Raw genomic sequence first — 14,303 nt, forward strand, 5'->3', positions numbered from 1 at the left:
CCAGGGGTCCAATTTGCCAGCAGAATGCACACAGCAGCTGTGTTGGTATTTCCTCCTCCAAACACAATGAAGTGCAATATGCAAAATGCAGCAGGTGGAAACAGAGTGTTTGCTGTTCCCCGAGGACATCCACCCACTATAAATTTGGGATAGACCATCCACTCAGATATGCCTTTAAATCTCTACAGTTCTTACAATGCTATGGCTTCCTATTCATATGTTAATTTTCACCCATTTTTGTCCTAATTATCACCACTTCTCAAAGCAATCTATCGTTTACATAACAAGGAAGGAAGAAAAAAAGAAAGCAAATTGTAGTTAATCATCATAAGTACGCTGTATCATGTGTGCTAATGGATTTTTATAAATGACAATGACAGGAAAGCAGAGGGAACAAGGCACACAGCAGACCTGCCTGTAGGCATGTGACACACGGAGCAGCGTTTCTGGGTGCCCGCTGAGGTGCTCTGTCCCACAGCAGATCTGACATACTGTGTAATTAGCAGAGGCAAGGAGCCCACTTTCTCCTGCAGAAGTCTTGCAGAAGGTTCACAGCGATGGCACAAGGCTACTTGTGACAGATATGTTTCCAGTCTGATCCTGTAACCGTTTGCATTACAACAGCCACAAAAACAAGTGTCCTCCCTAGGATTGCTATAAACCCACTGCCTGGCAGTCCAGACAGGGGAGGTGGGCTGTAAGCTGATAGAGCAGAGGATGCAATGCCCAATTCTCCCTCCACTCTGCAGCACATCCCACTGGTACACCCGAGCAGCTTTACCCCACTTCAGAAAGAACCAACCCAGAGGTACCTGCAACCAGGGCCAGGATTACACAGCCAAGCAATTTGGAGAAGGAAATGCTGCAAAAAACCCCCACATCCTCCACCACCAGATTGTACCTCAATGACCAGATGCTCTCGGGGGTTTACCACGAATATCAATCATCCATTTTATGGCTGAGCTACCACAAAAGCTTACGAGGCAGCTGCAGGTGCCAGCCCCGCATCGGCAGCACGCTGCTCTCACAGCAGTCCTGGACACGCACAGCTTGGTTGTGCAACCACAGCAGTGCCACAGAATTACAGCATCATCGAAGTTGGAGAAGAGCTCTGAGATGCCCAAGTTCAAGCAAACCCACCTCACCGTGCCCACTGACCACGTTCCTCAGTGCCACATCTCCACAGCTCTGGAACACCTCCAGAGGCAGTGAGCCATCACCCCTGGGCAGCTGTGTCACTGCATCACTGCTCTTTGGCAGCCTTGGTTTTATTGAACTAATGGTCACCAGAGAGCCATCATATTTAGCTTTGGATCTTTTTTAAACACCTGAAAAATAACAGCACTGTTGGAAAAATAACCATATCAGAAGAGTTTTCTATGCAAACCCAATGGGTGATACCCTATGGAAGACCTCCAAGCTGAAGGCAGGAAGGCAAAGTGAAATACCACTGAAACTGCTGCTGGAGCCAAAGAGCTGGAGGACTGCAAGGAAATAGCTCTGTGCTGAATGAAGCTCTCAAACAATCTGTGAGCGTTTTCATATGCAGTTACAACCTACAAGTAATTGATTCTGCCAACATTTTTAATTAGGAAACTCTCCATTGGACAATCAGACATTGTCTATCCGGAGCAAACGTGTCCGTGTGACACACGTGTCACATCCCATCCACGGGGACGGTGGCGGGGTTTTCAACACCACCTTTGTCCTTTGGACACACCAGACTTGTGACTGATATTACAGTGGGACAACATTTGCACACAGGCACGCAAAGAACCAGCAGGAAATGCCACTGACCAGCACTGCAATCCTCCGCAGGTGCACAGCCCTGCTGTGCTGCTCCCACGTTTCCAAGTGAAACCCATTTTGGCCACGACTTTCTCCTCTTGCTCAGCTTTCCACTACCTCACCTTTCTGCTTACTGAAGAGTAAAGTAAACCAGGAGGCAACTAACGAGCTGACAAGGAACTAGAAAAGCCAATGCACTGTGAACTAGACACAACAGCAGAGACGCTGATGAGAACAACTGCACTTAACTATGCTGCTTTCATTTAACAGCTGCTACAGCCTGGTTTGACAGGTAAATGTATTGCAAAAGACATTCAGTGTTTTTTTTAAATAAATAATTTCATGTCACAAAACATGAGTTACAGTAGGATTTCCACCTTTCACTAAGAACCACCCCTGGTTTTCTATGCACACCACTGCTGAGACCTTCTCCACAAGTCCTTCTCAAGTTCCAAAGCATACATTCATCTTGGCTAACATAAATTATATTAAATAAATTAGCTGGAAAATTTGCACAACCGCAGAAAGCCCCAGCCATACCCAGGTATATTTTCTAAGAACTTCTAAAAACTCAAAAATGATATCAAGTATTAAAATACACCAACGCTGTGGCAATTGTCAAACCCCAAACAGTGTTTTGCCTCTCCTTCAGATGACACAGAAGCCCAGACCTGACAACACCTCGCAGTGCAAAGCAGCCCCACACCCCCACAGCTCCTCATTTCAAGCTGAACAACCCTGAAATGCTCAAATTGTACCACGAACAGAGCATGGGACCAGAACACGGAATACCGAACTCTGCCATTAATTCCACTAACGTGCTCACAGGCTTAGGGATGTTAATTTCTCAGGAAAACATCACCGTTTCTTTTATAAAGCACTTTGAGATCCACTGATGCATAAAGATAAGTGCGCAGGATATCACACCACTAAGGCATCCAAAGTGCCATGATGCAGACTGACCAAGGACACGTCCGCACCAGAATCACACCATGGTGCAGCTACACGGTGTGTGGCACCAGCACCCAACCTGGTCAGTTTTGAGGAGTTGCTCTACAACCTTACACCTCTTGTAAGGAGACCGTTTGTTTTCCTAGCTCAGCAGCAAGGCCCAGCACACACAGCGGCCGGGCAGCACACCTTGGCATGGCGAGCGAGGTTCTTCTGTGTGCCCAAGCCCTTGCCACAGAGGAGACACACAAAAGCGCGCTCGATCGAGTGCACAGACACAAGGTGCTGGGTTAAGTCTGTCTTGTCCCGAAATGGCTCGGTGCAGCTAGGACACTGCATCTTCTTACAGTTGAAGTGGATGGTCTTCTCGTGGCGGTCCATGTTGGACTTGAGCGTGAAGCTGGCGGGGCACTGGGCGCACTGGAAGCGGCCGGGAGGCACGGTGCCCAGCAGGCCGGGCCGTGTACGGGCATCCAGAGGGAGCAGCAGGGAGAGGGCAGCCTCGTGCTGGTAGATGTGCCCGTGGATGTGCTCCTGCAGCTCCTCTGCACGCTCAAAGACCCTCCTGCAGAAGCCGCAGATCAGTCCCTTGGGCAGGGCTGGGTCTGGGAATGGGCTGTCGTGGGTTACATCCGTGCCTTCTGACCTCAAACACGCATCTGAAACGGAAACAGACACACGTGTGTACAAATCACTGCTGTTGGGTTAAAATAATGGTTGTTTCTAAAGCATTTTTACTCTCTGCTTACCTGAGTCAGAGTTATCAAATGGCCAAAGCGCCAGAAACCCATCGTAAGCAGCCTGCGAACGGAAAGCACGCTCAGGTTACGGCATGCCCATAAAGCACCCATCCTCAGTGCTCAGCCCCAGCTGGGTGGAACGAGTTGGTCTGTAAGGCTGTTCTGTCATTCCGTGATGTGATCGGGCCCCATGCTCACAGCTCACCACTTGTCCTGCCCACATCACCATCCGTACAAAGCTCCCTTTGTCACAGTGAGGTCACCAGGCTGTGCTCTGCGGGGCTGCTGCTTAGGGCAGCCACCAATGCGCCTATTTCAAGTGGTAACCAAGTTCTTGGTGTCCCTCAGCACCTGTAGCTCGCACTCAGACCAGTAGCAGACCCAGGGCACATTGCCACCAAATACAAAAGAAGTGGAAAATTTTCCCTTTGCCCCACGCAGCTGCCTTTCTTTCCATGTAGCAAAGCCCATGCAAAACTCGCTTCCCTTTACGCAATGCTCCCTGGCATTGCTAATCCACCTTATAAATAAAAGCTGATTTTTTTCCCCGTGTGCAGCGTGGCAGATGGTGGCCCAGCACGGGGCCGTGCGGCAGGGCTGCAGGCTGAAGCCCCAGCTCCTGTGCTCCGCTCTGCATGAGGAAAGCTGGGCTGCCACCACGTGGGTAGTGCCAAACTGCAGAAACTGAGAAATGCCTCAGAAAGGTATGGGTGCCCCATCCCTGGAGGTGCCCAAGGATGGGTCGCACAGGGCCCTGGGCAGGCTGAGCTGGTGCAGGACCAGCCCATGTAGGGGTTGAGAGGGCTGTACGGTCCCTTCCAACCCAACCATAATGTGGTTCTGCAATCTGTAAGAATCATTCCAACTCAACTATTAGATCCTATGGCAATTTGCTTCTAACTCTACTTAGATCACTGAAAGAAGCCCATATTCAAACCACCAGAAATGGGCAGCAGAGAGCTGGGAGCTCAGCTACCTTTACGCCATTATTAATGGAAAAGTATGAATAGCTTTTAGAATGCACACTGAGGTTAGGAAGAAGATATAAGGGCAGCAACAGCTCTGACCCTAACAGACCTCTAGTTTTAAAATGACCTCTTTTTAAAATGACAGCTAAGATATTGGTGGTATATTGGCTTCTTGCAATAATCTAAGGGGTCAGAACCACCGTCCCTGCAGGCGTTCAAGCACATGGAGATGTGGCACTGAGGGACACGGTCAGTGAGCAGGGTGGGATGGTTTGGGGTTGAACCTGGGGAACTTGGAGCTTTTTTCCATGGCCATGGTCTTTCAAAGCTCTCCTGACTGGAGATAACTGGATTCTATTGACACCTTTGCCTTTCTCCCCATGATCTTACCTGGGTGGAGGAGGGCAGCTCTCCTTTCGCGGTGGCTTCTGGTGACATGTCACCAGAGGAGCAGCTGGCGGGGGGGCTCTGAGTGGCAAGGTGTGCTGCAGGCAGCGGGGGGGACGCAGCTTCCACTTTGCCATCACTTTCGCCCCTGGAACGACTCCATTTGGTGCCAGGCCCTGGAGAACACAGGAAACGAATCTCACCCGCGTGCACCAGCACCAGCTCAGAGCAGGGACGGGCAGAGACCTCCTGGCACTGGGGGCTCTGCTGGAGGATGGGCGCAGCTCTCAGGGAGCGCCGCTGCCAGCACAGCACCGGGAGCTTCACAGAACGCACACACAGGTGTGGCTGTAACTGAGGTTTCCTGGAAATGGACGCTGGAGCTTTGGACCTCAAAACTGGAGTTATTTAACGCAGCCTTGATCTCAAAGTGCTTTATAAAAGATGGAAAAATACAGATACATGTGGCTTTGACGCTATTCCTAGCAAGCAGGAAGTTCCAACAGTTGTACAAAGCGATTCAATCACACCCGATAGTTGTTCCATTCCAAAACCCTGCTGTAGGTGAGCAGGAAACCATTGCTGGTGTGATGGAAGCAGAGCACAGCCACCCACTGCCCCTCAGCAGCCAGCAGTACACAACATCCCAATGAAGAGAAACCCTACAGAAAAGAGATCTGCACGACGAAGACCAGCACGTGACAACTGGCTGACCAGCAGCCAGCACCTGACTGCACCATGCTAATGGTGCACTGGGCTGGTCTTCTCTTTATTATTATTTTTTTGGATGAGCAAGTAGGTGAAGTCAGAAGCAAACACTGCACGGAAGTCAATTCATAGTTAAAGCATTATGCCCTGAAGGATTTTCATTTTTAATACAGAAGTGTACCAACAGAACACAAGAGCAGCCCTCCTTAATGCAGCAGCAAACAGCAAAGCTGATGCTGTGCTGGAGCACAATGCCCTCATCTGGGTCACAACGTGGCACTCATGTACAACTGCACAAAGGTTTCTAAATCCAAACAATCCCAAACTTTTATTATTATTAAATAAATCAGCTCTCAAACAACACAACGGCACCAGCGTGATTTTTTTAAACAATCACTGATGTTTATTTGGGTTTAACTAGTGTAAATAAGGCAGGAGGAGAAACCCATACGAATGACTCACCCTTCGTACGTGAGAAATGAATTTGTTTTGTCCCATTCTGACCAGTATGGTGAGAAACCATTTTCCCTTACAAATTTCCATCTGTTGAATTTTAATGAAAAGTATTTTCACTTTTAAATGGGGAATGAATCGCTTCCCTTTTGCCAGCTCTGCACAGGGATGCACTGGGTTAGCAGTGCTATGTGAGCACAGCGTTCCCTGGCAGCTGGACAGCATGCTGCTGTGGGAAACAGAGAGGAAAGGTTATCACATCTCATCTACAATTACACTCATTCTCCCCTGAATCTTGTTTTCCCCCCCGTTTTAAAATTACACACCAAACTGAATACCTTTAATTCCCATTTGGGAAACTGACTGCTGTGCAAAATGTATTTCTTTAACACGTTGTGCAAGTATAAATTATTGGCCCCAATGAACTAACTAAAAATAAAGCATTAGCTGGTTTGCCCAAAAGAAAAGAGCTCTGTGTGCCATGCAATCTTTCGGACAACAAGCTCCATAGGAATTGCTTCTATAAACAGTTTCAGTTGCAAGAGGGTAAACAGGAAAAGCCAAACTTAGAGCCACAAAGCAGCGTGCAATGGAGTGCTCTGGAGGAGGAGAGCTGCTCCTCGGGGCAGCCCAACCCAACCACCCTCAATCTGAAACGCTTCCTTGTAGAAGAAAAAGCAAAACTAAGAATAAGGAGAAAACAAAGATGTGAATTAACCAACTTATTCCCTGAAGTGTATTAAAATTCTCATTCTTTGGATAATACTTGGCAAAAACATCTAAAAGCATCCAACCGAAGCCTTTGAGATTTTGTAGCTGTGGTGTAACTACACGTAGCAACGCTACCAAAGTTCAGCACTGTCCCACCAAGGAGCTCCAGCACTGCTGAAGCTGGAAAGTGGCAAAGAGCAGCCCCAAAACCATGGAAAGAAAGGGAAAGCTGAAACTCTTACAGCATCTTATCAGAAGAACAGCCCCGAACCAGGCCATGCAGGTTCAGTAACCAGTAATATCCAGGCTGCCCATAAATAACTCACATATTTCTTTCTCCAAAACCTCTACATCCAGGTTTCTGACTGCACAGTAGCAGTCAATCTCAAGCACGTGCCACGAACATCACAAACCCTGAGAGCCACTCAGCCACCCACCCAGCCATTCACCCAACCATTCATCCATCCAACCACCCATCCAGCCAAACAACCACCCAGCCATTCACACAGCCATCCAGCCAGTCACCCTATCAGCCACCCAACCATCCACCCAACCAACCAACCAACAACACTGCTATTCATCCATCTACCCATCCACCCATCCACCCAACCATCCATCCATCCATCCATCCATCCATCCACCCATCCATCCATCCATCCACCCACCTATCCATCCATCCATCCATCCATCCATCCATCCATCCATCCATCCATCCATCCATCCATCCACCCATCCATCCACCCATCCACCCATCCATCTACCCATCCATCCATCCATCCATCCATCCATCCACCCACCTATCCATCCATCCACCCATCCATCCATCCACCCATCCATCCATCCATCCATCCATCCATCCATCCATCCATCCATCCATCCATCCATCCATCCATCCATCTATCCATCCATCCACCCATCCATCCACCCATCCACCCATCCATCTACCCATCCAACCATCCATCCATCCACCCATCCATCCACCCATCCATCCACCCATCCACCCATCCATCTACCCATCCAACCATCCATCCATCTACCCATCCAACCACCCATCCATCCACCCATCCACCCATCCATCCATCCATCCATCCATCCATCCATCCATCCATCCATCCATCCATCCATCCATCCATCCATCCACCCATCCATCCATCCATCCATCCATCCATCCATCCATCCATCCATCCATCCACCCAACCACCCACTCACGCCACCCAGACAACAAGATACAGGAACTTTCCCTCCTGCTTTTAAGTGAGTTTGAGTTGGTTGATTTCAGAAACGCTGTACTTTGGCCTGCCCATACCACAGCAGTGCAGTGACGCTTGTTTTGATGCAGACAGAATCGCTCCTCACATCCTGTGCCTCATTTTCCATTTACTGAACGTTAAGTAATTTCACACCTCATATATCGGAACAATGTACAGTGAATTAGGAAAAAAAAGAACACGAGTAAAATGAAAACCTTGGGATATCCTCTATTAACTTTTACAGCAGTGTGAACTACGTGGAAGTAAATTGAAACTTGAAATGTACGGAGTAACTTTAGAGATTTACGTCCCCTTAGGAACGGCCCATCAGCATCGTGTGCCCCTCTGCTCCGCACCACAACTGGGGCTGCTCCTCCAGAAATGAGAAACCAGTGTTCAAGCTGCTGTGTGAGTCAGCTCCTCGCTGCGTCAGCGCGTAGGAAAACACAAAGACAACGCAGTGAGAGCAGTTAAGATCCAAAATAGGTTTTTTAAACTCAGGAGAGATTAATGGCTTAAAAGTTCTGGAGATCGGTGCGCTTGCTTTTCCAGTCGGACAAATGAAGATGGCCACATGCAGTGCTGGCGTGGGTATTTGAAAAAGAACCTCATTCGTTGTGCTCCCCTCCCTTTTTCGGGAGGGTGTAACCCATACGACTCAATATCCTCAACCTGTGTTTGACAAAAAGCATCAGAAACACCCACAAAGCAAGCACCAAACCAGACTGGGTTTTAGGATCCCTATACTCTTATCATTTGCTTTGCAGTCATATCGTATTCGAGAAGGACCACTTGAAAAACAAGACAGCAAGAAGCAGCATCAGAACTTCAAGTGACTGAAAGAAGTAGATGTCTGTGATTGAAGAATGTAAGAAATAAAAAAAAAAAGCCCTGAACCAGCCACAGAGCATCCACAGCCATCGACTGCTGCCACAGAGCTGCAGACACAGCCAGCAGTTCAGCTCTTTGTCTTAAGCAATTCACTTACAGAAAGATGAGATAATTAAAGCTGAGGTGAATGGAATCCAAGTACCAATAAAGGGACCGGAAACCCCGGAGTGGAGGGGACCCTCCTGAGTCCACTGGGATTCCTCCCACTTCTAAATCCATCCAGCTTTGTTGCAGACCCAGCTGGTTTCCTGCCAACCCCACGCCTGCACCAGATCCCCACTCCTCAGCTGCTGAGGGAATCTTTAACTTCTCATCCAAAGTTAAGAGTGGTTTGCATGACTGGTTGGTACTCATTTATCTTTCAGCAGAGCAGTCCTTCAGCTTCTAAGGAAAACCCAAAACGCTCCAACCAAAAGCGAGATGACAGATGGAGTGCAGTCCCATTATCACTGCACTTCATCATGACAGAAGACGAAGCCACCGATTCCAGCTGCCATCAATCACAGCCCCCAGCACCGTGCATCGATCACGGCAGCCCTGCAGCAGCCACACTCTGCACAACCCCACCACCAGCCCATAGGACGCCCAGCAGCAGCCCACCTTCAACCTTCTACGTCTGGCTTAATTGGAGACAGACACTGAACTACTGCAGGAGTAACAGCAACGCTGCATTAGCAATTTCCCCCAGACATCTGAACGGCACAGTAAGGTACAAAACATTTATTTTCTTTCTAAATTCAGACGTGGGAAAGGAAAAGAGGTTCCAGGGCATCAGATAGTCCAGTTATTTCCCTTTATCACCCACCCAAGCAATCATTGAAAGTTATCCTTTTCTTTGTCATTGAGGAAAGTCAAAATACAACAGATATCTGAAGTGAATTTTCATGCCATTTAATTGGTCCATTTTCTTTGTATAGATTAAAACACTCTTTCTGCTGGAAGCTAACAAGTAGTACTCAGGCACTCACAGCTCGCTCTGTTTTGTCACATCCTATCTTCTGAAGGCATTACAACAGAGCATTGATACCTTCTCTTTCTTTGCACAGTAGAGAATCCACCTACTTTACAATAGCAACGAAGAAAATACAGAAGTACACCGAGAGAAGTGCTGAGCACAGCCTGGTACAAGTTGGCTGTCCCCAACAAGTCACCCACAGAGAGCCACTCATTGCACAAGTGTCACAGAACAGTTAGCAGCTGCTCATCACTTACAGGTCTGGCCATAAACAGCAGAAAGTAAGGACTGAGTGATCTACAAAACCAGAGCTGCTTTTATGAGAACAGGAGCAACATTCCGCTCTCAGCATGAGCCAGTTTGGGATTCAAACCATTTCCAGCTACAGAAGGACCCCAGCACTTTGTGCTTTGCTGGTAGCCAGGGTTTTGCAAACAAGAACAACAGACGTTTGACAACAGGAGCTCCACGCACGCCTCACACTCCTTCCTCTCACAGAGTCAGCAGTCAGCATTAGAGTTGGATCAATACCAGACACAGGCTTCCAAATCTCACGGCAAGTGCGATTAAGCAGAGCTCAGTACCGGATGCAAACACAACAGCAGCAACAAACAGGACAGCGACCCGTGTTGTTTTTTCTTCTCGCCAACGCTTCCACTTCAAGCACCAACAGACAAACAACACAAACCCACAAACTTACGAGAGAGAGAGTGCGTGCCTTTGGGTAAGTACTCGAAGAGCAGGGAGCTGTCGTCGCCCAGCACGTCGGCCTTCAGCGACAGCAAGCTGTTCTTGCTCATGAGTGCTGCACGCAGGTTGGCGACGGTGGCAGCTTGCAGTGCATCCTCCCTGTCCAGGGGGGGCTGCGGCAGGTAGCTGCCCTCCCCAGCACCCAGCAGCTGCTCCTCGCTGTGCACAAACGGGTCCGGCCGCTCCCCCCGGCTGTCCGAGCTGCTGGGCTCTGCTGCCGTCACGTCAGCACCTGTGCAGGGAGAGATGCCATCAGCAGGACGCACTGGGTACACCTGATGTCACCTGGTGTCCATCTGTGACCCCGAGCACAAGGTGACCTTCCAGTGCTTCCCCCGCTGCAAGTATTGAACACCAAGAGCGAACAGCCTGTAACAGGTTAAGTGTGCTTGTTGATGTGAAGTAGCTCTCCGCCGTATCTGTTGTCTTCACAATCATAAAGCTACCCACAAAAAGAAGTTGCTGTGCCACTCAGGAATGCTCCAAACACTGCAGTTCCTCTGCCTGGCACCTGCAGAAGCAGAGCACCTTCCCCCATCTGCGTTTGATTTCTCCAATTGCACACTATCAGCAAATCAAAGAATCCTTGCTTTGATTTTTATTGCTGGGTGCATATTCCATACTACCTCTGCAAGTGAGCGCGACGTTAACAGGCACATGCATTTCTCCTACAAGATAATGAAGTTCATTTTACAAACATTTCCACGTAAAGGGAAGTTACAAGAATTTAAAGCACAACAGCTGCCCCAATAGAGGGTGAAGAAAGCAAATCAAAGTGCATTGAAACAGGAACACATCCCAGTCAAAGCAGGGACAGCTGCAGGAGCCTCATCCAGGTGTTTGCCAACCCCACGGGCAGCAGATCCCTCCCCTCCTCCTGTGCCATCTCAGAGCTGCCCATGGACATTTCACGACGTGCCGCTGGCTGCACACAGTCACTAATTGCTAAAACACACACAGATTAATTGCAACCCCAACAATGCATTAAATGTTCCTCAAAAGCCAAGATTAGAGGCAGGTGGTGAAATAGAGGCTCTGGAGCTCCCAGTATTTATAGTCGCAGTAACCTAATCAACCATCCACCTAGTGACATAAGCATCAAAACACTCTCTGTACACCTAAACCCAAAAAGTCATCGAGTTCCTCTTCCCGAGATTCCAAAACCACTTTTCTCTGGGATGCAGCTCCTTTTAATGGGATTGAGCCAAAGAATTACACAAATCAAAAGCATCCGTCCCTGCCCAGCAATCCAACCACGTCCTGCAGCTCTGCAGAAGCACACAAACCAAGACCTGGGCAGCACGCTCCCAAAGGGCTGCAGCACTGCAGCTCCCAGCCCTTGGCCATGCCCTGATCCACTCCCAGCCCCAGAGCTGCCCTGGGATTAGTGCTGAGCTTATTAGTCTCCTTAGCAATTAATTATTTGGTAGTTATTCTCTTACACCAGCCTGCTTTCCGGAGCGTTGAAGCTTTAGAAAAGCTTTATGAGACTGTTGACTTGGATTAATAATTCACTGATTTTGGTTTTAAAAAAGCCAAAGAGGCATCTCTGAAACTTTGATATTAGCTTGGAAAGTTCATATTTACACACAAAAACCTAAGATAAAAAGGATCATTGGAAGCCTGAGTACAGAAACCCACACGTGGCACCACTACTGCCATTCAAAAAGAAGAGATGTTACTTGAAAGATAAATAAGCTCAGATCTTGTCACAAATCCAGGCATCAGAAAAGCAAAGGCAAGCCAGCAGCCTACCAACTACAGTGCATCAGCATCAAGGTTGTCACTGTAAGGAATTCAGCCTCAGGTAGTTTTCAGCTTTGAAACAAAGCTGTGGTGCCCACAAGCGAAGCAGCTCTGCATGCAGCTCCTGGGGAAGGGCTGTGTGGAAACCAAGGTGATGCAGTGCACCAACAGCAGTTCTGCTGAAGGCAGCTGATCCCCAGGACTTAAGCTAGGGAACGCTGTGCCAGGCTGCAAGTCCTGAACGGCCTTCTTTCCCTCCAGCCTCACAAGGCAAGAGGCCATATTCCACTCCACCATTTTACAATCATGCACAGAAAAACACTTCCATCCCAGAGAATCGTGGAGAAGAGCTTCCAGATGAAGTCCAACCATCAGCCCATCACCACCCCTGGAGGCATCCAGGCACTGTGGAGATGTGGCACTCGGTGGGCATGGTGGGATGGTTTGGGATTGAACTTGGGGATCTTGGAGCTCTTTTCCAACCCCAATGATTCTATTCTACGATTCAACATCCCAGGTCATTTTCTCTTGAAGTGAAATGAAGGCTGGTGAGGGTGAGGTTGGTGAGGGTACAGAAGATTTCACCCTCTTTGTGTATGAAATACAAGAATATTTCATGCTGAGTATTTCAGTTACAACAATGTAAGTTACCCAGTTATTCATACAGCTCAAGCATGAAGTAACTTCCAAAGATAATTAAGCTTGCTATTTTAAGAGAAAGAGGAAAAAGACCGATTCCTTCCTCCTTTTGCTCCCACAGACGGCACTAACCAACATACTGACAGACAGGTTACTCCTGGCGTGCTGTTGATCCTGATGAAGTAGAACAGATGACCTCCCTGTTGGTTTATGGAGCTTCAACTACTATTCAGCTACTGCTTTTTCAGTCTTTAAGGTCTCCTATGGAGGCTCTTTCTGCAGACAGACGACCAGCAGTGCTCTCCCTTCCACAGCCTCTCCTCACACACAGCATCCTCCAGCCCATCCCCACGGCATCTGCAGTCCTGCAGCTGGAGACGGCCAGGCAGGGCCCTACACCTTAGATGTGCTCTGCCTTCCCTGCTCCTCACAGCACAGCCCAGACACATGCACTCCCAGGCTGCCAGGCACGAGTCTCCTGCTCAGCTTGCACCACCAGAACACATTTTCTGCAAAGCTGCTCTCTCGCTCGTTGTCTGCCAACCCGTGCTGATGCACAGGGTTATTCCGTGCCATGCACAGGACTTTGCATTTGTCCTTGTTGAATCCGTGCTGTTTCTGGCACCGTTGCATTCCAGCAAATCATTCCTCGCCGTCTGGTGCCATCCTACAGCGTGCTGAGGGTTTGCTCTGTGCCACCAAGTCCTCGATGACCACAGGACACAGCCCTGGAGCCACCTGTGATCAACGCGGGCACCATGCCGTCCCTGGTGGCTCTGACACAGCTGGATGGCAGCTGGGGGGTGGGTGGCAAATGTCACCGTTTCCTTCACAATGTGACAAGCAGAAAGGGCAGAGGGATGTGAGGGAAGAGATGCCAACACCAGCTTTCTTATCCCCAAACGCTCATTCCTGCATCCGTTTATTTTTAATCCCAGATCAGTTCCACAATCTGGTTCACTCCATGGTTGCACAGACATTTCCACCAGAACAACTGCAGGAGAGCGTGGGGGTGGAAATGGAGCTCGAGGGGAAAGCAGGGCCACTGAAACTCAGCTTTCCTGCACTGGCCATTAACTCCTCCTGCTGCCGAGTGCTGACCTGAGAGAAAAGCTGGGTGAAATCAATGATGGTGTTCTGAGCTGCCCCATGGATCTGTATGGAGCATCTGGACATGCCTCTGATACCTCAAACTTCAGGAATGACATTTCTTGCCCAGATTAAGGAAAATGCAGCTTGATCTCCTCATGTGCAAGCGACTCAAGCCTTTGCATACCGGCCTTTTCCTCCTGAGCAAAGACAACAGGAGCAGCCGGGCCATCAGAAAAATGACAATTTTTTTACAGCTGCTAGAAATATCCCTCCA

General features: G+C 48.9%; 1 protein-coding gene across 5 annotated transcripts in view; it reads right to left on the reverse strand.

Moving 5' to 3' along the window:
• The window catches only part of ZBTB46 (zinc finger and BTB domain containing 46), a 38,004-nt gene that overhangs the window by 4,289 nt on the left and 19,412 nt on the right, over window positions 1-14,303 (reverse strand). For 3 of the 5 annotated variants that reach the window (XM_052683571.1, XM_052683569.1, XM_052683570.1), the window contains 4 exons: window positions 10,503-10,784; window positions 4,838-5,010; window positions 3,489-3,540; window positions 3,087-3,398 (listed from right to left, as the gene is read on the reverse strand). In XM_052683571.1, coding sequence (XP_052539531.1) covers window positions 3,087-3,398; window positions 3,489-3,540; window positions 4,838-5,010; window positions 10,503-10,784 — 819 coding nt within the window. The remainder of the gene's footprint in view (window positions 1-3,086; window positions 3,399-3,488; window positions 3,541-4,837; window positions 5,011-10,502; window positions 10,785-14,303) is intronic. The other 2 variants (XM_052683573.1, XM_052683572.1) reach the window with 2 other exon arrangements.

Source organism: Tympanuchus pallidicinctus, unplaced genomic scaffold (genome assembly GCF_026119805.1).
Source record: "Tympanuchus pallidicinctus isolate F22 unplaced genomic scaffold, pur_lepc_1.0 scaffold20, whole genome shotgun sequence".
Lineage (NCBI taxonomy): Eukaryota > Metazoa > Chordata > Aves > Galliformes > Phasianidae > Tympanuchus > Tympanuchus pallidicinctus.